Here is a 22055-nt window from a genome sequence, read left to right as displayed (position 1 = left end):
TGTCCTTATTTATGCTCAGTGCCACCAGCTACTATTTTGAGTTAGGTAAACATTGTGACCTTTCTAGTCCTTCAATTTTTTTCTGTCTGATAGTTGAAATTGACCTGTATGCCTTTAATCTGAAGGCCAGAGTAACTTTTAATTAAATTTATGACATTTTGAAATAGGTCAATATATTGTGCGTTTTCTCCAAAATTGAGAGAACAGTGATAGAAGATACTTGCTAATCACATATCTGATAAGGGACTTGTATCTGGCATATATAAAGAACTCTTACAACTCAATAAGAAAATGACAAATAACCAGTTAAAAAATTGGGGCAAAGGATCTGAATAAACATTTCTCCAGAGGAGGTATACAGATGGCCAAATAAGCACATGAAAAGATTCTCAACATCATTAGTCATTAGATGAGATACCTTCACACTGTAGTGGCTGTTATCAAAAGGACAGACAATAACAAGTGTTGGCGAGAATGTATAAATACTGGAACCCTAACACACTGCTGGTGGGAATATAAAATGGTGCAGTCACTTAGGAAAATAGTGTCACAGTTCCTCAAAAGGTTAGATGGAGTGACCATATGACCCAGCAGTTCCATTCCTAGGTATATAGCCTGTAGAAATGTAAACATATGTCTGCATAAAGGCTTGTACATTAATGTTCATAACAGAATTATTCATAATAGCCAATAGTTAGAAATAATCCAATGTCTCATCAACTGATGAATGGATAAATAAAATATGGTATATCCAAATTGTGGAATATTATTTGGCAATAAAAAGAAATGAAGTAGTGATACATACTATACCATGGATGAACCTTGAAATCATGCTATGTGAAAGAAGCCAAACACAAAAGGCCACATATTATCTGATTGTGTTTATGTGAACTGTTCAGAACAAACACATCTGTGGAGACACAGTACATTAGTTGCCTAGGGCTGGGAGTAATGGGAGGGTTTCTTTTTGAGGTGATAAAAGTATTCTAAGATTGATTGTAGTGATGGTTGCACAACTCTGTGAATAATACTAAAAACCAGTGGATTGCACACTTTAAATTGGTGAATTACATGTGAATTATAGCTCAGTAAAGGTTATGAGAAGCACTAATAGAACTGAAAAACGTGAAATTAACAAATTCCATCCCTCAGATACCTTTCTTATTAAAATTGATCCTAGGAGAGGCCTCAGGTTTTCCTTGGTAAAAATTACTCATTAATTAAATGATGGCTCCCCCTTCTTCCAACAAATTGCTTGCTCATTATATTTTTAGTGTGGCATGACAAAACATTTTCTCGTACGATGTGGATTTTATCATTACACTTCTGAGAAATTCTGTCATGTATTAGAGATAGCAATCTTCCATTTTAATTATTTCTTAACAGACTTTCATCTGGTATTTAAAACCAATGTTGTGGTTGTGTGAACCCATTCTTATACTAATGGTTTTCAGGGGATAGGTTTAAAAGTTATTTTTTAAAAATTGGGGAAGGGGCGCCTGGGTGGCTCAGTCGATTAAATGTCTGCCTTCAGCTCAGGTCATGATCTTGGGGTCCTGGGATCAAGCCCTGCGTCGGGCTCCCTGCTCAGTGGGGAGTCTCCTTCTCCCTCTGCCGCTCCCTTCCCCCACTGGACCGCCCCCAAATAAATAAAAATAAAATTAAAAAAATAATTTAAAAATTGGGAAAGATGATATTAACAGCACGTATTATTTTTCCTCTACTGCTTTTGTATAGAGGGTGGCTGTTAACGTTATCCATGTGCCCAATAGTAAATGGCATTTCAGTATTTGATAGAAAGTAGAGGTGGAACTAATAGCCCTATGTCTAGTGTAGCAATAAATGGTCACTTTGCATTTAGTTTGAGATTAATATGTAGGTAGTATGTTATTTGGGCATATTCATGGCTTTAAGAAGTTTCTGCAGGAATGAAATTTAATGAAAGATGTTTGTTTTGAAGATCTTGAAACTTCATCATGAATATTTTATAAATTTAATACCTATGGATTACACTTGAGTAATCTCATTCCACAGAATGCATTACATATGGAAGTGAGTTTTAAAAAGTTTTTGAAAGGGCGCCTCGGTGGCTCAGTTGGTTAAGCGACTGCCTTCGGCTCAGGTCATGATCCTGGAGTCCCAGGATCGAGTCCCATATCGGGTTTCCTGCTCAGCAGGGAGTCTGCTTCTCCCTCTGACCCTCCCCTCTCATGCTCTCTCTCTCTCTCAAATAAATTTTAAAAAATCTTAAAAAAATAAAAGTTTTTGAAAGAATTTAAGAGTCTTTTCAATATTTCTAAGTTTTTAGGCTTAGAGTGTGGCATCAAACAGTAACTCTGAAAATAGATAACCCATTTCCCCTTAATGCATTAATTTTTTTAAGAAATGAAAGTATTGCATGCATATTATTTTATTTTTAAAGATTTTTTATTTATTAAAAAAAGATTTTTATTTATTGAGAGAGAGAGAGAGAGAATGATAGCATGAGAGGGAGGAGGGTCAGAGGGAGAAGCAGACTCCCTGCTGAGCAGGGAGCCCGATATGGGACTTGATCCTGGGACTCCAGGATCAGGACCTGAGCCGAAGGCAGTTGCTTAACCAACTGAGCCACCCAGGTGCCCTGCGTGCACATTATTTTAAAAGTATCACAAAAAGCAACATATTGCTAATCTTTCTATCCAGAGGAAAATACTCTGTTTCTTCATAACTCTTGAATAATGTATAAATTGCAACTTTTAAAAGAAACTTTTCTGAAATATGTTTTACTTCAATAAAGTAGACGAATTGCAAATGTTTAAGGCTTCATGAATTTTCATAAGGTGAACATCTGTGTTACCCGATCTGGATCAAGAAGTAGAATATTACCAAGCACCCCAAAAGACCCTACCCCCAAAAGTAACCACTCTGTTGATTTCCAGCACAATTGATTAGCCTTGCCTGTTTTTGAACTTTATATATAAGTGGTTTCCTACAGTATGGATTCCTTGGCTCCTTCCTCATAGTGTTTGGTCTATGAGACTCATCTGTGTTGCTGCATCTAGCAGTAGTTAGTTCTTGTTGCTGGATGGTATGAGCATAGTACGATGTATCCCTTCTTCTGTTGATACAAATTTGGGTTGATTCCATTTTGGGGCAATTACAGATAGCCCTGCTTTAAACATTCTCGGCCTTTGGCTGCACATATGTACACACTTGGGGAAAATCCTAGGAGTAGAATTAACTTGGTTGGAAGGTATCCGTATTGGTCAAAGAGTTTTTCGAAGTGGTTATACCAATTTGTCCTTCCAGAAGCATAGTACCTGATTATCAACATTAGGCTGTAAAAGATAAGGACGTGATATAATCTCCGCCTCCCCTGCTACTTTGATACTTTAAATCAATTTTAGTTCTTCAGTTGGAAGTACTCTTATAACTTGAAATAATGAATCTCTGCTCTCCTATTAACTTTGGAAAGTAGTTTTTGTCCACTTGTGATAAGAGAAAGATACTAGACACCTCCCCCCTCCAACTGTATTATTCAGAAAGGGAAGAGGCCCTCTTTCATTACAGAGAGGGAATGTATAGAATGTATAGAATTCAAATTTGTGCCACATCATATGTTAAGGGGGGGAACCCATAAATAGGGTTAACAATATAATAGAAGAGAGAGCAAGGTAAATTTTACTGATTTGAGAATAAAATACTAGAATAATGCCTTCACTCCCATGGCTACTATCTACATTTGTTAGGGCAGGGATAGTTGCTTAAAACGTTGTTCTCAGTTTCTGTGGCTTAACGTGAGAGAAATTTATTTTTGTACTCGTCTAATAGTCCAGTGCGGGTGTTCTTTGTAAGAAGGGCAGCCTTCTTTTGTATGTACATGGGATTTAGGGGCTAGACTGTTACTTATTTCATCCTATGGCTGTGCCATCTCTCAGGGTCTAGGAGACATCTGCATTCAGCCAGAGTGGGGAAGAAATGGTGGGGAAAGAATGTATGCTTCTAACAATGAAAGTCCTGTTGAAAAAGGGACAGTCATTATTTTGTCTTATATTTCATTGGTGGGAACTTTACATGGGAGTTCCACTTAGATACAGGGGATTGGGAAATGGAGTCCCAGGCTGAGCATTTGTCCAGCAGTGCCAGCTCCAGAGGATATTGGAGGAGCGAGGTTTTTGCTGGATAGCTAGTGAGCCATCTCTGCTGTACCATCTCTTCAAGGATAGGAACAGAATAATTAATGTTCACTAATGGGATAATTTCATTTCTAAGATGCAGATTATTTTCAATTTTAGTATACGTGCTGCCAAAGCGAGCACGATGCTGATTATTTTAATGGTGAATTTTTATAGGGAAAAAAGTTTATTTTTTTAAAGGAAGTTTGAGTACTTTCTCTTTTTTTTAAAGATTTTATTTTTTTATTTTTTTATTTTTTTATTTTTTTTGACTGTAAACCATGCAACATTGTCTTTTATTATGTATGGGTTTTAAAAATTATTTCCTCAATCTCTCCATACACAGACAAAAGTAAGTATACTGTTTAACATACTGGAACTGGGAAATATTGACCATTGCCCAGAGAAGGTAAAATTATCCCTAAAATATGCTTAACCAGGAGGCCAATTCATCTGCCGACCTCCAAGAACATGGAGATGAACATGATAGACAGACTGTCCCCCATCTGAACCTTCATTCACCACCATTCGATAACCCTTCTTCAGGCCCAGATCAGCAGCACATTTCTTGCCAACAATCATTAAATGTCCAAGAAGACGTTCATCATCATCTTCTGCTACAGAAATCTGAGATATAGGTTTCTTGGGTACCACCAGAAAATGAGTTGGTGCTTGAGGGGAAATGTCATGGAAAGCAAGACACTGGTCGTCCTCAAAAATGATTTTGGCTGGGATTTCCTTGCGAATGATCTTCCCGAAGATCGTGTCGCCACCAGGCCGTGCGGCCTGTGCTTTGGCGATCTCATCTGCCATCTCGGCCTCCCTCCCGCGCGGCCGCCCCGGAGAGAAGCTCGAGAGCTTAAAGATTTTATTTTATTTGAGAGAATAAATTAAGTGCAAGAGAGAGCACAAGCTGGGGGAGAGACGGAGAGGGAGAAGCAGGCTCCACCCTGAGCAGGGAGCCCTACTCGGGCTCAATCCCAGGACTCTGGGATCATGACCTGAGCCACCCAGGTGCCCCTTTTTAAATTTTTTTTTTTTAAGATTTTATTTATTTGAAACACAGAGGGAGAAAGAGAACATGAGTGGTGGGGAGGGGCAGAGGGAAAGGGAGAAGCAGACTCTCCACTGAGCAAGGAGCCAGATGTGGGGCTTGATCCCAGGACCCCGGGATCACGACCCGAGCCAAAGGCAGACACTTAGACACTTAACGGACTGAGCCACCCAGGCGCCCCTAGGGAAATAAGTACACCTAAATGGCATTTCTCACTTCCTTTGGTACCACTTAGTTATGTGATTTGTTTTAACTTTAATTTTCTTACACTTTACAGTTATGTCCCCCTCTCTGTGAAACTTATAAATTACCATATTTAGTCCATATATACAATGGAATATTACTCAGCCATCAGAAAGGATGAGTACCCAACTTTTACATCAACATGGATGGGACTGGAGGAGATTATGCTAAGTGAAATGAGTCAAGCAGAGAAAGTCAATTATCATATGGTTTCACTTACTTGTGGAACATAAGGAAGAGCACGGAGGACATTAGGAGAAGGAAGGGAAAAATGAGGGGGGGGTGGAATTGGAGGGAGAGATCAACCATGAGAGACTATGGACTCTGAGAAACAAACAGGGTTTTGGCGGCAGGTGGGGGGGATTGGTTAGCCCGGTGATGGGTATTAAGGAGGGCACGTACTGCATGGAGCACTGGGTGTTATACGAAAACAATGGATCATGAATTACCACATCAAAAACTAATGATGTATTGTATGGTGACTGACATAACATAATAAAATTAAAAAAAAAAAATTACCATATTTACATCAGTTTTACATATCACTAAGAAAGAAAAGCTATCAACCTATGGTGTATCATTGGACGTAAACATTGATTACATTTGACTTAACCCCTCTTTCCATATTTTTTCTTTTCCTCTTTCCCTCTAGTTTGTGATTGGCACAATGGAAGAAGCTGGAATGTGTGGGTTAGGGGTGAAGGCAGATATGTTACACAACTCTCAATCAAATGATATTCTTCAACATCAAGACTCGAATTGTGGCACAAGTAACAAGCATTCATTGGAAGAAGATGAAAGCAGTGATTTTATTACAAAGAACAGGAGTTTGATGAGCCCAGCATACTGCACACAAGAGTCAAGAGAGGAAATTCCTGGGCGAGAAGCTCGAATAGATCCGCCTGACGGTCAGCAGGATTCAGAATGCAGCAGGAACAAAGAGAAAACTTTAGGTAATAATCTGTGCTCAGTGGTTGGACATTTTCACATGCTGCTCTTTTTACTTCTGTTTTCTGCAGCACAGGTGGTTATGAACGTGGCCAGTGTTGAGGTAGATGTTTAGCTAATACATCTCTTGTCTTCAGTGGGGTCACTGTGTGTATTTACTGCATTTTGTGCAGGAGACAGAGATAGCGGAGTAGGAAGTCATTTTCTCTAAGTAATCAGGAATAGGCTTTCTTTTTTTTTAAATATTTTATTTATTTATTTGACAGAGAGAGATAGCAAGAGCAGGAACACAAGCAGGGGGAGTGGGAGAGGGAGAAGCAGGCTCCCCTCTGAGCAGGGAGCCCGATGTGGGACTCGATCCCAGGACCCAGGGATCATGACCTGAGCCGAAGGCAGACGCTTAACAACTGAGCCACCCAGGCGCCCCAGGAATAGGCTTTCTTGACAAAATTTGGGGCCAACTTGGCAAAGTGGTATTTGACTTCCTTGTTTGCATCTTTAATGTAGTTTGACTGAAATTTACTGTGAAAACTATATTTATTTGCTTGTTTTATTTAAAATCTAGTCACAACACTTTAGAGACAACATAATGTTATCTGTAGTTCAGAAAGTGGGTTAAGACTGGCTTTCAAGGGGCGCCTGGGTGGCTCGGTCGTTAAGCGTCTGCCTTCGGCTCAGGTCATGATCCCAGGGTCCTGGGATCGAGTCCCACACTGGGGCTCCCTGCTTGGTGGGAAGCCTGCTTCTCCTTCTCCTTCTCCCACTCCCCCTGCTTATGTTCCCTCTCTTGCTGTGTCTCTCTGTCAAATAAATAAATCTTAAAAAAAAAAAAAAGACTGGCTTTCAAGGGTATGTTTTTTTTTTTCCTCCTGCTGTGTTTGAGATTTAGGACTAAGAAAGTAATATGTTAAATCTTGTTATGAAATCTGAAATCCCCTTTTATTTTATCCTTACTCATTGCCTCTAAATTTTTTCTTAATTTTATTTAATTATTTGACAGAGAGAGTGAGTACAAGCAGGGGGAGATGGAGCGGGAGAAGCAGGCTCCCTGCTGAGCAGGGAACTCAATGTGGGGCTCAATCCCAGGACCCTGGGATCATGACCCAAGCGAAAGTACACTCTTAACTGACTGAGCCACCCAGGCGCCCTGCCCCTAAATTTTTTATACTCAGTATACCTAAGATTAACAGTGTTTGATTTGTATGGTTTTCTCTACAGAACTGTCCTTATTAAATCTATTTTTCGCTAACTTGGAAAACCTAAAAATTCTTATAGAAATACAAGAAATAATTTTAATTCCTTACAAACTTACTTCTTCAAAATCAGCAGCCCCAATTATATGTGTAAAAGCAGATATGGAGTCTTAAGTTACACAGAATGGGGCGCCTTGCTGGCTCAGTTGGAGGAGCATGCGACTCTTGATCTCGGGGTTGTGTTTGAGCCCCATGTTAGGTGTAAAGATTACTTAATATTTAAAAAAAAAATTGCACATAATGTTGCCATGTGATACCTCTAGGTATGTAACCAGGAGGGTTGAAAGCACATGTCTGTGCAAAAATGTGTACATGAGTGTTCATGGCAGCCTTTTTCATAGTAGTCAAAAAGTTGAAACAACAGTTATCCGTCATCTGATGAATGGATAAACAAAATGTGTATTATATCTGTACAATGAAATATTATTCAGCTATAAAAAGGAATGAAGTAGTGATAACATCCTACATGGGTGAGCCTTGAAAACATGCTAAATGAAAGGAACCAGACACAAAAGGCCACATAATAGGATTCTGTTTTATATGAAATGTTCAGAATTGGCAAGTCCATGGAGACAGAAAGTGGTTGCCAGGGTCCCGGGGCGGGGGAGGAGCAAGAGGGAGGGACTGCTAAAGGATATGGGGTTTCTTTTTGGGGTGATGAAAATGTTCTGGAATTAGGCAATGGTGATTGTTGCACAACTTTGTGAATGTACTCAGTTGTACACTTCTAAGTTAAAAGGGTGAATTTTATGGTATGTGAATTGTGTCTCAAAAAAAAAAACAGATGGAATATGGGTTTTAAGATCTTGATTAAAAATTGCAGGTTACATTATGGTTACTTCTAATCATATTTAATAATTATGTTTAGTCATCTCTTTTAAAATTCTTACTGACCTTGGGCTTTGAGAGGTTTTGTTACTGAAATTTCGTGTGGATAGGAAGGTGTTCTATTTTGAAGTCAGCCTGCATTTTTTCTTCATGTCAGTCTGTATATCACATACCAGTCCTTTTAATATATATTTTTAAATGCAATATCCTATGTATAAGAGTAAACATTTTAAAAAATAAAAATGGTTCCTTAAGAAGTAAAATATTATCACTTATTTTATTTTATTTTATTTATTTATTTTTTTGGATTTTATTTATTCATTCATGAGAGACAGAGGGAGAGAGAGAGAGAGAGAGAGAGAAGCAGAGGGAGAAGCAGGCTCCCAAGGAGCAGGGAGCCCGATGCGGGACTCGATCCCAGGACCCTGGGATCATGACCTGAGCTGAAGGCAGATGCTTAACGACTGAGCCACCCAGGCGCCCCGACAAATGGTCTTTTAAAATAAGTGATAATAGGGCGCCTGGGTGGCTCAGATGGTTAAGCGTCAGCCTTCGGCTCAGGTCATGATCCCAGGGTCCTGGGATCGAGCCCCACGTCGGGCTCCCTGCTCCGCGGGAAGCCTGCTTCTCCCTCTCCCACTCCCCGTTTGTGTTCCTGCTCTCACTGTGTCTCTGTCTGTCAAATAAATAAAATATTAAAAAAAAAAACACATTTGTCTTAACTTGGACATCAATGGTTAAGCAAGGGAATTTTTAAGCCTTCAGCAAGAGTTCTTACAAATAGCTAGTGGTATTAATGAATGAAGAAATTTGGGGTGGGAGTGGGAAGGGAGGGGTGCCCGCTAATCCAGAATTTTAAAAATAGCTTTCGGGCGCCTGGGTGGCTCAGTTGGTTAAGCGGCTGCCTTCGGCTCAGGTCATGATCCTGGAGTCCCGGGATCAAGTCCCGCATCGATCGGGCTCCCTGCTCGGCGGGGAGTCTGCTTCTCTCTCTGACCCTCCCCCCTCTCATGTGCTCTCTCTCTCATTCTCTCTCTCAAATAAATAAAAAAACTTAAAAAAAAATAAAATAAAAATAGCTTTCTTTAGCTGGTAAATCTCTTATGTCTAGATACAGGCATAAATTATTTTACTCTGGATGTCGGAACCTAGGAAGTGTTACGTAGAATTTACAGGTTAGACTTGATCTTATTCTTCTTATCTTGTTAATCATCAGGAAAAGAAGTTTTATTATTGATGCAAGCCCTAAACACGCTTTCAACTCCAGAAGAGAAGCTGGCAGCTCTCTGTAAGAAATATGCTGATCTCGTGAGTATTAAATCAAGGGAGTAAGGTTCATATGAAATACAGCAAAATGTGTATGTACTTGATAAGCTTTTGAAAATACTTTGATATAGCTTTAGATGTAAAATTACATTGTATTCCAAAATTGAAGAGGGGAATGTCATTTCTTGGGGCTTTTTGTTGCTTGTATAACTTCATTTTGTAAGGTGATACCTATAGGACATTATAATGCTAAGATATGGCACAGATTTTCTAAAACTCAGTTTTAGAAATGAAAAGGCTGACTTAGAAATACTCTGTTGTGATGCTGTACATGCTAGTCTGGGTGTAGTGGTTCCTGTATTTAACTTTTCCCAAGAGAATTTTAGAGATAAAGGTTCTAGCCATTGTGATTGAAATTGTGAGTTAGATGAAATAGTCTACTAAAACAATACTTTGTCTCAGGAAATATTTATTTCACATCTACTATGTGCCAGGCATTTCTTTTTCCATCTTCAAAAGAAACTGACCTCATTTGTTCTGGGCCTATGTTATTTCAAGTAGCATTAATTCTCTTTTTAAAATTATGAAAGAAGTTTCAACATGGAAACCCTGCCATCCTGTTTAGGTTGAAGAATGGGGAAGCCCTAGAACCCTTTGAAGTGTAAGGTTTGTGGGAAACTTAGAATAAATGTAATATGAATGCTAAAAATAATGCCTTTTGTGAAAAACTTACATGAACTATTGACAATTTTTATGCATTTTCATCTGTTGTTGAAGCAGTTATTCCATATCACAAATACTACTTTTTGTCATTGGCCAGCTCTAAAAATTAATTCTGTTTATTATTCAAAGAATTATAGTTACTCTCCCTTGGTTTATAAAGGGGTGTGTGTATATGCCCACGTAGCTGGCATTCAGCACCCTAGCACCTTCTATTCAGAGCAGCAGGAAGCCCTGTGCGTCAGTATGAATGGCCTAGAACAGTCACAGATACAAAGATGGAAGAAAACCCCGTGTTGGTCTGATTGCTGGCTTCAGGAAAGGAACTCTTCCTCTGTCTGGGGAAGACCACTCCTATTGGTTCCATCCACATGGGAATTCTGCAAGAAGTGGTGGAAAAAGAAGACACGAAAAAAAAAAAGGGAAAAGAAAAAAGAGAAGAGTAAAAGACCAAAAGCAGTGTAGAGGATTAGCTAGCTGCTTGGCCGTGTACTGGGACAAGGCAGACAGCCACGAAGAGACTATAAGAAGAAAGGGCGAATAGTTGCCTAGGGCAGTCCTCAGATTCATCCATATCATTGGGACTTCTGTTAAAAGGCACATTCTGATTCGCTGGGTCTGGATTGGGGCCTGAGAGTCTGTATTTTAACAAGCTCCCAGGTGATGATGTTGATGTTGTTAGCCCTTAGATCACACTTTAAGTAGCAGGGGTCTAGGCTGTTTTTGTTTGTGGCTTTTATTGTGTGTGGAGGTGGGTACGGTTATTTTTAAGTCGCAGTGATAATTGCTACATTCATTTTAGGATGTGTGACACATTGAAGACTTGCCTAGTAGTAACCTCTCTTTGATTTAGATTTGTGCTGAATGTATGAAGGATGAAATGTGTACCGTTTTCAGAAAATGTTCTAAAGCTTTATTTCTTGAAACCACACTCATTTCTTTTAAAAGGTAGAGTATATAGGTTATGTAGCAGTGAGACCATCAATGGAGTAGCCTCTTCCTAAGGGTTATTTAGAAAACTTCCCTTTAGCCATCACTGCCCTCTGCCCTTTTTGTGATAGCATCATCTGACATCATTGGTGCTTGTGTCATGGATAAGTAGAAAAGTCCTGTAGAGCAGGTGGTATGGCGTGTTGCACTGTAACTGGGATTGTCCACTGGGGAGACCTTGTGGCCTCCATGTTTACCAGATAACATGGGTTCTTAAAATCCTCACATTTCACTTGCTAAGTGTGGATATATTAGGTTTGTAACATTTTTTTTTTTTTTTTAAGATTTAATTTATTTGACAGAGTGAGAGCAGGAACACCAGCACGGGGAGTGGGAGAGGGAGAAGCAGGCTTCCCGCGGAGCAGGGAGCCCAAGGCAGGGCTCGATCCCAGGACCCTGGGACCATGACCTGAGCTGAAGGCAGATGCTTAACGACTGAGCCACCCAGGCGCCCCATAACATGATTAAGTACTTGTTATAGTGCTATTCTTTCCCATTCCTGAGTCAGTTTGTGTAGATTATTATTATAATTATTTTCAAAGATTTTATTTATTTGTCAGAGCGGCAGGCAGAGGGAGAAGCAGGCTCCCTGCTGAGCAAGGAGCCTGATGTAGGACTTGATCCCAGGGCCCTGGGATCATGACCTGAGCTGAAGGCAGACGCTTAACTGACTGAGCCACCCAGGCATCCCGTGTGTAGAGTATTATAGTGTAATAATAAATCTTGATATCTGCTGGGGTAGGTGTGTATATTCTTATTGTTTTTGTTAGAAGTATCTTGGCTAGTCTTGGCTCTTTATTCTAAAATTTTAGGTTCAACTTATTGGGAAAAATTGGGGGGAAGAAACACCAGTTGGGGATTTAGAAGAACATTTCATGGATTCTCTTGGTGCATTTGGGGGAGAGTTGCCATCCTCATGAAATCAATGGAACTTAAAAAGTGTATATCGTGGGCGCCTGGGTGGCTCAGTCGTTAAGCGTCTGCCTTCGGCTCAGGTCATGAACCCAGGGTCCTGGTATCGAGCCCTGCATCGGGCTCCCTGCTCCACGGGGAGCCTGCTTCTCCCTCTCCCACTCCCCCTGCTTGTGTTCCCTCTCTCGCTGTCTCTCTCTGTCAAATAAATAAATAAAATCTTTAAAAAAGTGTATATCCTGGGGCACCTGGCTGTTTAAATTGGTGGAGCATGCAACTCTTGATCTCGGGGTCATGAGTTGGAGCCTCATGTTGGGTGTAGAGTTACTTAAGGTGTATATCCTTATGGGAAATAAATTAGATTCTTATATATCATACTACACAATGATTAATTCCAAATGGATTAAGGATTTAAATGTTAAAAACTAAGCTTTAAAAATTTTAGGGATGCCTGGGTGGCTCAGTCGGTTAAGCGTCTGCCTTTGGCTCAGGTCATGATCCAAGGGTCCTGGGATCGAGTCCCCGCATCAGGCTCCTTGCTCAGCGGGGAGCCTGCTTCTCCCTCTGCCTGCCACTCCCCCGCTTGTACTCTCTCTCTCTCTCTCTCTAGCAAATAAATAAATAAAATCTTAAAAATTTTTTTAGATATTTAGGGGCGCCTGGGTGGCTCAGTCGTTAGGCGTCTGCCTTTGGCTCAGGTCATGGTCCCAGGATCCTGGGATCAAGCGCCGCATCGGGTTTCTTGCTCCGCGGGAAGCCTGCTTCTCCCTCTCCTGCTCCCCCTGCTTGTGTTCCCTCTCTTGCTGTGTCTCTCTCTCTGTCAAGTAAATAAATAAAATCTTTAAAAAAAATTTGTTTTAGATATTTAGGTTTATTTAGATATATTAATATTTTTCTAAACTTGGGTTAAGGGTTTTTTTTTTTTTAAAGATTTATTTAAAGATTTTATTTATTTGACAGAGACACAGCGAGAGAGGAAACACAAGCAGGGGGAGTGGGAGAGGGAGAAGCAGGCTTCCTCCCAAGCAAGGAGCCCGATGTGGGGCTTGATCCCAGGACCCTGGGACCATGACCTGAGCCGAAGGCAGACACTTAACGACTGAGCCACCCAGGTGCCCCTATTTATTTATTTTAGAGAGAAAGGGGAGGGGGAGGGGAGAGGAAGAGAGAGAACCACAAGCAGACTCCCCGCTGAGCACGAAGCCTGATGTGTGGCTCCATCTCACAAACCTGATGAGACCGTGATCTGAGCGGGTATCAAGAGTCTGACACTTAACTGACTGAGCCACCCAGGGGGCCCCAAGGGAAGGATTTCTTTTTCTTTTTTCTTTTTTTTTAAGATTTTATTTATTTCACAGAACACAAGTAGGCAGAGTGGCAAGCAGAGGGGAGAGGGAGAAGCAGGCTCCTTACTGAGCAGGGAGCCCGATGCGGGACTCGATCCCAGGACCCTGGGATCATGACCCGAGCTGAGCAGACGCTTAACTGACTGAGCCACCCAGGCGTCCCAAGGGAAGGAATTCTTGCAACACAAAAAGCATTATCAGAGAAAGGATTGCAAGAATGGGCTGTGTTGAAATTAAGTTTCTGTTCAGCAAAAGACACTTCAAAAGACAGAAGTCACATTAAAAAACTGGGAAGAAGGGGCGCCTGGGTGGCTCAGTCGAGTGTCTGCCTTCGGCTCAGGTCATGGTCCCAGGTCCTGGGATCGAGCCCTGCATCGGGCTCCCTGTTCGGCGGGAGGCCTTCTTCTCCCTCTCCCACTCCCCCTGCTTGTGTTCCCTCTCTTGCTGTGTCTCTGTCAAATGAATAAATAAACTTAAAAAAGAAAAAAAATTAAAAAACCTGAAGAACATATTCCAACAAATACAACCAGCAGAATATTTAGTTTCAAGAATATGTAAGGAACACCTACAAATGAATATGAAAAGAATAACCCAACGGAAAAATGGGCAAGAGACATGTAAGAGGCATTTTATAGAAGTGGAAAAACATGAAGATACAAAGAGATGTGTGACTTTATTAGTGATCAGGGAAATGCAAATCTGGACTGGAAGGAGATGCCATTTTATGTCCATTGTAGGGGCATAAATTAAGAATTCTGATTGTACTTTGTTTTGGAGAGGATGTACATCTATCTGTATGATCTCTTATAAGTCGCTGATGGGAGAATAAATTTGTCAGCCACTCTGGAAAAGAGTTTGGCATTGTCATGTGAAATAGAACATTAATCACTGCCTAGCAGTCCCACGCTTAGGTTTGCACCCAGAGAAATTCTTGCATGTGTATAGCAGGAAACGCATAAGACAGTGTTCATATCATTCTAAGTAATCAAGTCTGGAAACAACCCAAATGCCCATTGACTTGAGAATGGATCAGTAAAGTATGTTGTGTGTGGTATATTTTTTAAGTGAGATATCATATAACCAGTGGGCCAAATCTGGCGAGGCCTGTTTTTGTACTGCCCACAAGCTAAGAATGGTTTTACATTTTTAAAGTGTTTTAAAAAAAAAGACAACGATGCAACAGACAGAGTATGTGGCTTGCAAAGCCTAAAACACTTACTTTTTGGCCCTTTACAGAAAAAGTTTGCTGTTCCCTGATCTGTGCAAATGATTTGGATGAGTTCTAGCAATATAATCTACAGCTGTGCTGTCCAGAATGGTAGCCATGAGCTACATGCGGCTATTTAAGCTCAATTTAAATTCAAGAAAAAATTCAGTTCTTCAGTTGCACTAGCCACAACAGAGTCAAAATAACTGAAACCAGAACGATTCTTTTAGGACCACACACAAATGAGATAAAAGAGAAGAGCAAAGGAATTGTGAGCCTGGGATTCAGGATTGTGATTACCTTGAGTCTGAGAGGGCAGGGGGGTTGCCGCTCTCAGTGGAGCTCCAGATAGTATGTACAGACTGGAAGCCTCTTGCAGCTGTGCTGTACCCACAGTCATCTAAGATTACTTTGCAAAAGTAGTAAACAAACTATTTTTTCCGCAGGACTTTCTGTAAGGATGTTTCTAATAGCTGTAAGCATATGGCATGTAAGGATGCTGGGTGTGTTTTGATAGGCCACAAGGTGTCACTCTTGCTCCTGAAATTGACTCAGCATCCTTGCTTTCTGTGAAACTCAGTCTGAGTCTTAATCTGTTACTGTTGATTTAACCTTGAAATATATTTATATGCTCCAGACCTAAAATTGCAGCAATTCCTCTTTCTCACAAAGAACCCTGAGTGCTGCTTATTCTTTTTTTTTTTTTTTTTTTTTAAGAGAGAGCGTGTGCATGTGCCTGAGCTGAGGAGAGTGTGGGCAGAGGGAGAGAGAGAATCTTAAGCAGGTTCTACACCCAGCATAGAGCCTGGTGTGGGGCTCAGTGTCACAACCCTGAGGTCATGACCTGAGCCGGAATCTGGAGTCGGACGCTTGACTGAGCCACCCAGGCGCCCTACCATTTCAGTAGAGTAGCCTGTGTGTGTTTTTTCAGAAAAGTAAAACTCGATTGTGTTGGTCTCTAAAGTTTTTCCAAAAACAGCATTTTTCAAAATTTTTAATAAAAGATTAAGAGTGCTTGGCTGGCTCAGTAGATAGAACATGTGAGTCTTGATCTCAGGGTTGTGAGTTTGAGCCCCACTTTGGGGGTAGGGTTTACTTAAAAAAAAATGGATTAAGATTGTTTTTTCCCCTACCCTTAATTATTTGCTTACTTTCCTATCACAACTGGAAGAGAGAGAAGTTTGGCAGAGTAATATGGCACGAAATAATTAAAAAAAAAAGACTAATATTTGTTTTTTGAAAACGTGTTCCATAGTTCTTAGTGTAATTTCTCCAGCCATAACTCAAAGGTTTTCATTGTACTTCCTGATTGTAAAGTGCTTATTAATTTTAGCTGGAGGAGAGCAGGAATGTTCAGAAGCAAATGAAGATTCTGCAGAAGAAACAAGCCCAAATTGTGAAAGAGAAAGTTCACTTGCAGAGTGAACACAGCAAGGCTATCTTGGCAAGAAGCAAACTAGAGTCTCTTTGCAGGGAACTTCAGCGTCACAATAAGACATTAAAGGTTAGTTGGTTCGCTTTTTTGTTTTTCAGGAGGGACTGACACTTAGCTTGTTTTATAATCACTGTGTACCTATTTGAAGTAAATCTTTTATCTCTACATGGAGACAGCAACCACTTTTCTACTGTTTTGCTTGGCCTGATGGTTCTTAATGAACCTCATATATGATCATGGGGAATCGAATTGAGATTGGTATTTAGACCACAGCTTACCTGCCTGGAGCCCTGGCTTAGGAAACTCAAAGTTGCCAATTTTCTGCTGAGCACTGAGGTAGTTAATTACCACGTAGGAAAAGCTGACGTGAATGAGGAGCTGAGTAGAAACAGACTTGAGGCAGAAACTGAGTCTGGGGAGGGAAAACATCTGCTGAGCTCTGTAGGGGCTGTTCACCAGCTGCATTGCCAGACTACCCTTGCCTACCCCCCAGTACCCAGTGGCTAAGTACTTTCAGAATAGTACTTAAGCTATGGCTGAAAAAAGGAAGAGGGAGCAGGTGCCCAAAGATGAGCTGGTGCCAGCAGGGGAAGAAGGAGAAGGAGCCAGAGACGTTGGAGGTGGGCCTGTCCTCATGTACAGTGTTGGTATGATTTTGACTGAGCAGGATCTCTCATCAAACTGCCCCAGCACAGCAGATGCCCAAGGTCCTAGAATCCAGGAACACTCGGAAATGGATCTTCACCACTCTGGGAGCTGTTAGTTTTTTCTTTGCTTTTGAACTCTTGGATTTAATTATTCACTAAAGTAGGTGGTATTTTTTTTCCTATAGAAAAATCAACATTTTGATTAGACTGGATAGCCGTTTAAACACGTGAAAGTCTTTTAACACTTGTATCTTTGGCAAGTGATGGAAGTAGTCCCTTGCCTTCTAGGAGGTCAGGTGTACCCAGAAAGTAAGCTGCAAGAAGGGTCTCTCTCATCAGGCTCATGTAAGATGCCGCTGTGTAACCGGAGAGTGTTGGGGAACGTACAATGGAGGGAGCTGGCCACGTGGAGAAGCTCCTTGTCTTTCAGGGTAGTCCGTTTAATTACTTAATTTTCAGTATGGTGATTTACATTGGACGTAGCCTCATTTTACAGCAGGGCAGCTTGCCTCTCATTATCTGCTCAGGAAGAGCTGCTTGCTTATTAAATGAGCACTTTCTCATCACAAATAAAGGGAAGGGGAATCAGAGTTCAGAAGCAATAAATAAACCCCCGGAGCAGCAGAAGCTTTTATGAGCATCTTCTGTATAGGTCTATACCATTAACAGAGATTATTTTGGATGATAAGGAAGAAAATATGCAGCAGGCACGAGAGGAGGAAGAAAGACGGAAAGAAGCTACCGCCCACTTCCAGGTCACTTTAAATGAAATCCAGGCACAGCTGGAACAACATGACATACACAATGCCAAGCTCCGCCAGGAAAACATTGAACTGGGCGAGAAGCTGAAGAAGCTCATTGAACAGTATGCGCTGAGAGAGGAGGTAAAGCCATTTTATTGGTTTACACAGCTTCTCATTATCGGCAAGAATTTTTCACCATTCGCTACCAGAGTAAAACTACCATCACAGGATGTTTTACAACTTTTATATCTGCATAATGGCAGTTGGGTTTTTCTTAGGAAATCTTCAGCCACCGTGAGAATGGGAGCCTTGGGGACGTAGATAGGTGAGGAGCCCGTGGGTGTGGGTAGGGTGAGGCAACTTCTTAGGGAAGCGTTGGGTACTGCTCGTCTTCTGTGTGTGCGCTACTACAAGCCTGCGTTTGGAGCATACAGATTTTTCCCCTTGTCTGGACTAATAATAAATATTTGGCCCCCAAATATGCTCTAATTCAGACATCTGTGATAACCTGTACAGTCTACATTACCATTGTGTTATACCTGTGTTTTAGATTTTTTCTTTTAATGAGGGTTTTATACTCTTTGAGAGGAAACAATAGAACCTATTTCTAAACTCTCATACCCGTTGAAGTAAAAAGTTTATCGGAAGGATCCATGCCTGCTGATCTTGGTCATTGGCCTCCAATTAAGACTTTTTCAATCTAGTCAGGAAATTCAGAGGTGTCAATTAAAAGCAAATAGGTGGGCGCCTGGGTGGCTCAGTCGTTAAGTGTCTGCCTTCGACTCAGGGCATGATCCCAAGATCCTGGGATCGAGCCCCGCATCGGGCTCCCTGCTCGGCGGGAAGCCTGCTTCTCCCTCTCCCACTCCCCCTGCTTGTGTTCCCTCTCTCGCTGTGTCTCTCTCTGTCAAATAAATAAATAAATAAAATCTTAAAAAAAAAAATAAAAGCAAATAGGTGATGGCCTGTTTTTTGTTTGTTTTGTTTTGTTTGTTTTTTTTAAGGTTCCTCATTTTTAGAGGCCAAGTGGGCAAGATTAGAGGCATCAGGCTTTTTATTTTATTTTGTCAAAGAAAATGACATTAATTTCTTTCATGTTTATATGCTAAAAAGTTTTATTTTCAATTAGCCATTGTTAGTTTTTGATGTAATGTTCAGTGGTTCATTAGTTGCATATAACATCCAGTGCTCATCACAACACGGGCCCTCCTTAATACCCACCCCCCTCCCCTCTGTAACGCGCAGGTTGTTTCCCGGAGTCCAGAGTCTCTCATGGCTTGTCTCCCTCTCTGATTCCTTCCCCTTCAGTTTTCCCTCCCTTCCCCTGTGGTCCTCTGCGCTATTGCTTATGTTCCACATATGAGTGAAACCATATAATTGTCTTTCTCCGCTTGACTTATTTCACTTAGCATAATACCCTCCAGTTCTACCCATTTCGATGCAAATGGTAGGTATTCATCCTTTCTGATGGCCTCAGGCTTTTTAAACAGTGCATCCCCTGCCTTTGAAGTTAGGGAAATGTGCTTTTATGTGTGTTAGAACCCTACACAAGTAGGTTAAAATAACTGATTAAAGGAAAAAAAAAAAAGATTGGCACCTCTGTGGGTTACTGTGTCCAGTTTTGAAGGCAAACTTCAGATCATACTTAGAGTCCTACATTCAGCCCTTCAAAAACTTTTTTTTTTTAAAGATGGTTTATTATTTGAGAGAGTGCATACGGGGTGGGGGAGGGGCAGAGGGAGAGGGAGGGAGAGAATCCCAAGCCGACTTCATGGTGAGCATGGAGCCCAACATCAGGACCCTGAGATCATGACCTTAGCCAAAATCACGAGTCGAACGCTCAACCGACTGAGCCACCCAGGAGCCCCTTAATCACTCTCTCTGCCTTCTGCCCCCTTTTTTTTTAAATGGAGAATTACAAACTTAAAAGTAGAGAGAGAATATGTCATCTGGTTTTAGCAGATGAAACCATAGTTTCAGCTTTATTCCCATCGGCTTGCCCTGGGTTATTTTGATACAACTTCAAGGTGTCCTCTTCCATTCTGTTCATATATATTTGAGGGTATACCTCAAAAAGATAAGGATTCCTTTTTAAGCACAACCATGCTATCATTTTCACACCTAACAAAATTAACAGTAATTACTTAATGTTAAATATTGAGTCGTTCAATTTTCTGTAGTCCCCCCGTGCCTTTTTTTTTTTTTTTTTAAGCTATTTGAATCAAGCTCTAAGTAAAGTGCATCTGTTTCACTGGTTGATCGGTCTCAAATCTGTAACATGAAGATTTCCTCTTCACTGTTTTTTTTTCTTAGAGTATTTATTGAAGGAACTTTTTTGTCCTAGAGAATAAATTTTGTATTAGATTATAAAACCCTCAATTTTCTTAAAATTGTTCTTTTAGTTTTGTTTAATATGACAGTCTGCCACATGATGGAGAAAACTTGAAAATTAGATATGTTTAAATCACATTACATGTGAGTCGTCTTATTTTGAACGTTATCAAGTGTTCTTTGGTCAGGAAGAGTTACTCTTTGTACATCTGAGGAGATGTTCTGATGACTTTATTGTGGATAAATAACCACTTAACAATTTCGTTTGGAAATCATAATGACATTTTAGCAAATTTCTAATATGTGCTGGGTACCAGGCACCTTCCACAGCAGAACCACCACTTTGGCATTTAGAGCTGTGCAGCGAGTGTGGTTATCTGTGCTTGGAGGAGGGAAGTGAGAATCAGCAAGGGAAAATCTGCCCTGGGCCACACACCAGCCAGGATTTGACCTGGGACCACTCCAGTTGTCACTGCATGCTGCTTCCAACTGAGAAATTTGGGGAAATTTAAAGGGGAGAAAAATATCCAGGAATTAATGTGTTTGATGTACAGGTTTAACAGTTTGATCTCCTTATCCATCTTTTTCTTGATACACTTTGAGCCTCATTTTCGTTGTAGGGCAGAAATAGGAAGTACAAATGTGTGGTTATTGAGGCTCCTTGACAGCCCACCTCCAAAAGGGAGGGGGTACAGGGTAGTAGCGGGAAGGCTCCTTTCCTGCAAGTGCCAGGAGGGCTTGCAAGGTGATGTAAAGCTCACGCTTCTACAAACTCGTTGACCCAGTGTCTTCAGCTATGGTGGTATTAGCAGGAAAAGCAGGGTTAAGAATAAGCAAGGTATTGTAACTTGTGTTTCCTTATCGTTGTGTTCCTTTTTCATTAAGTGATGTAAGAAATTTTACTTCTCCCATAGCATATTGATAAAGTGTTCAAACATAAGGAATTACAACAACAGCTTGTGGATGCCAAGCTTCAGCAGACGACACAGCTAATCAAAGAAGCTGATGAAAAACATCAAAGAGAGAGAGAGTTTGTAAGTTCTCTTAAAAAAAGAAATTTATTGTCAAAATTGTAACCAAAGCCATTTAAAATACTTAAACTTATTCTACATTAATAGAGCTCCTGGGTCATGCTAATTGGTTTTTTGTTCTAGATTGAGAAGGGCATGTGTGTGTTAGAAAGTATTTGGCTTTTTATTTCTGTTTAACTTTTTTTATACAGAAGACCACTGGAGAGATTAGACCAAATTAGTGGAAAGACCTGCACTCATTTGACTTTTTCATGCTTATAATTATTTCACTTCTTTGGTAATGGTCACCAAGTTCAAGAATTATACCAGTATTTAGCACATTAAATTTGGCAGCTCAATTTAATATCGAGCTTAACCAAACACTGGTCTCCTATATAGTGTGATATTTTGTTTACAGACAAGTAACTTGAAACTAGGGAAACTATTTGTCTACTTACTCTGGTATAATTTTCTGATAAAACTTTAACAGAATTCTCTGTACCTAATCACTCAGCATCGTTCCCAGAGTGTATGTTCAGACTATATTGCCTGTCAGTAATTGTGAATACAGTGGAATCTCATTGGGTATGTATATTTAACATATGCAAGTTCAAGTTTATGTGCTTAACCCCCCACCCCCAAAAAGTGAGAAATGATTATGGCAATGAGGACTGTTCATCCAGCTTTCACTCAAGTAGCATACATAGGCCTTGAGGCAAACCAGGTATGAAGACTCTGTGAGTGGCCTTCATGATGTGAACTTACCATGTTGAGTGTGAGTCTAGGCTTAAGAGAGACCTGTTTTTCATACAGCACAATCTTCTGTGTGAACTGATAATGCTATTCTGTGTGTAATTGAAGAAACGGTTGTTCTTTGCAAAGTGGGGGTATAAATTTCATATATTCACAGACATATACATACATTGCACGTATATACTTTGTAGTTGGTTTAATGACTTTTTAGGGCT

At 40.6% G+C, this 22055-nt stretch overlaps 2 protein-coding genes across 2 annotated transcripts in view; one reads left to right on the top strand and one right to left on the bottom strand.

The window, feature by feature from the left end:
- The window catches only part of TXLNG (taxilin gamma), a 64356-nt gene that overhangs the window by 30197 nt on the left and 12104 nt on the right, over positions 1-22055 (top strand). Inside the window, exons 2-6 of the mRNA XM_027607568.2 lie at positions 6104-6404; positions 9697-9788; positions 16255-16425; positions 17693-17887; positions 20992-21111. Coding sequence (XP_027463369.1) covers positions 6104-6404; positions 9697-9788; positions 16255-16425; positions 17693-17887; positions 20992-21111 — 879 coding nt within the window. The remainder of the gene's footprint in view (positions 1-6103; positions 6405-9696; positions 9789-16254; positions 16426-17692; positions 17888-20991; positions 21112-22055) is intronic.
- LOC113930329 (histidine triad nucleotide-binding protein 1) lies at positions 4417-5006 on the bottom strand. The gene has a single exon (XM_027607571.2). It carries the CDS (start codon positions 4965-4967, stop codon positions 4587-4589), a length of 381 nt encoding a protein of 126 aa, XP_027463372.1. The 5' UTR covers positions 4968-5006; the 3' UTR covers positions 4417-4586.

This window comes from Zalophus californianus, chromosome X, assembly GCF_009762305.2.
Source record: "Zalophus californianus isolate mZalCal1 chromosome X, mZalCal1.pri.v2, whole genome shotgun sequence".
Classification (NCBI taxonomy): Eukaryota; Metazoa; Chordata; class Mammalia; order Carnivora; family Otariidae; genus Zalophus; species Zalophus californianus.
This window is presented reverse-complemented; position numbering and strand designations above follow the sequence as displayed.

Coding starts and splice junctions, on each gene's coding strand:
- LOC113930329 (XM_027607571.2), bottom strand. CDS start 4,967: ATGGCAGATGAGATCGCCAAAGCACAGGCCGCACGGCCTGGTGGCGAC.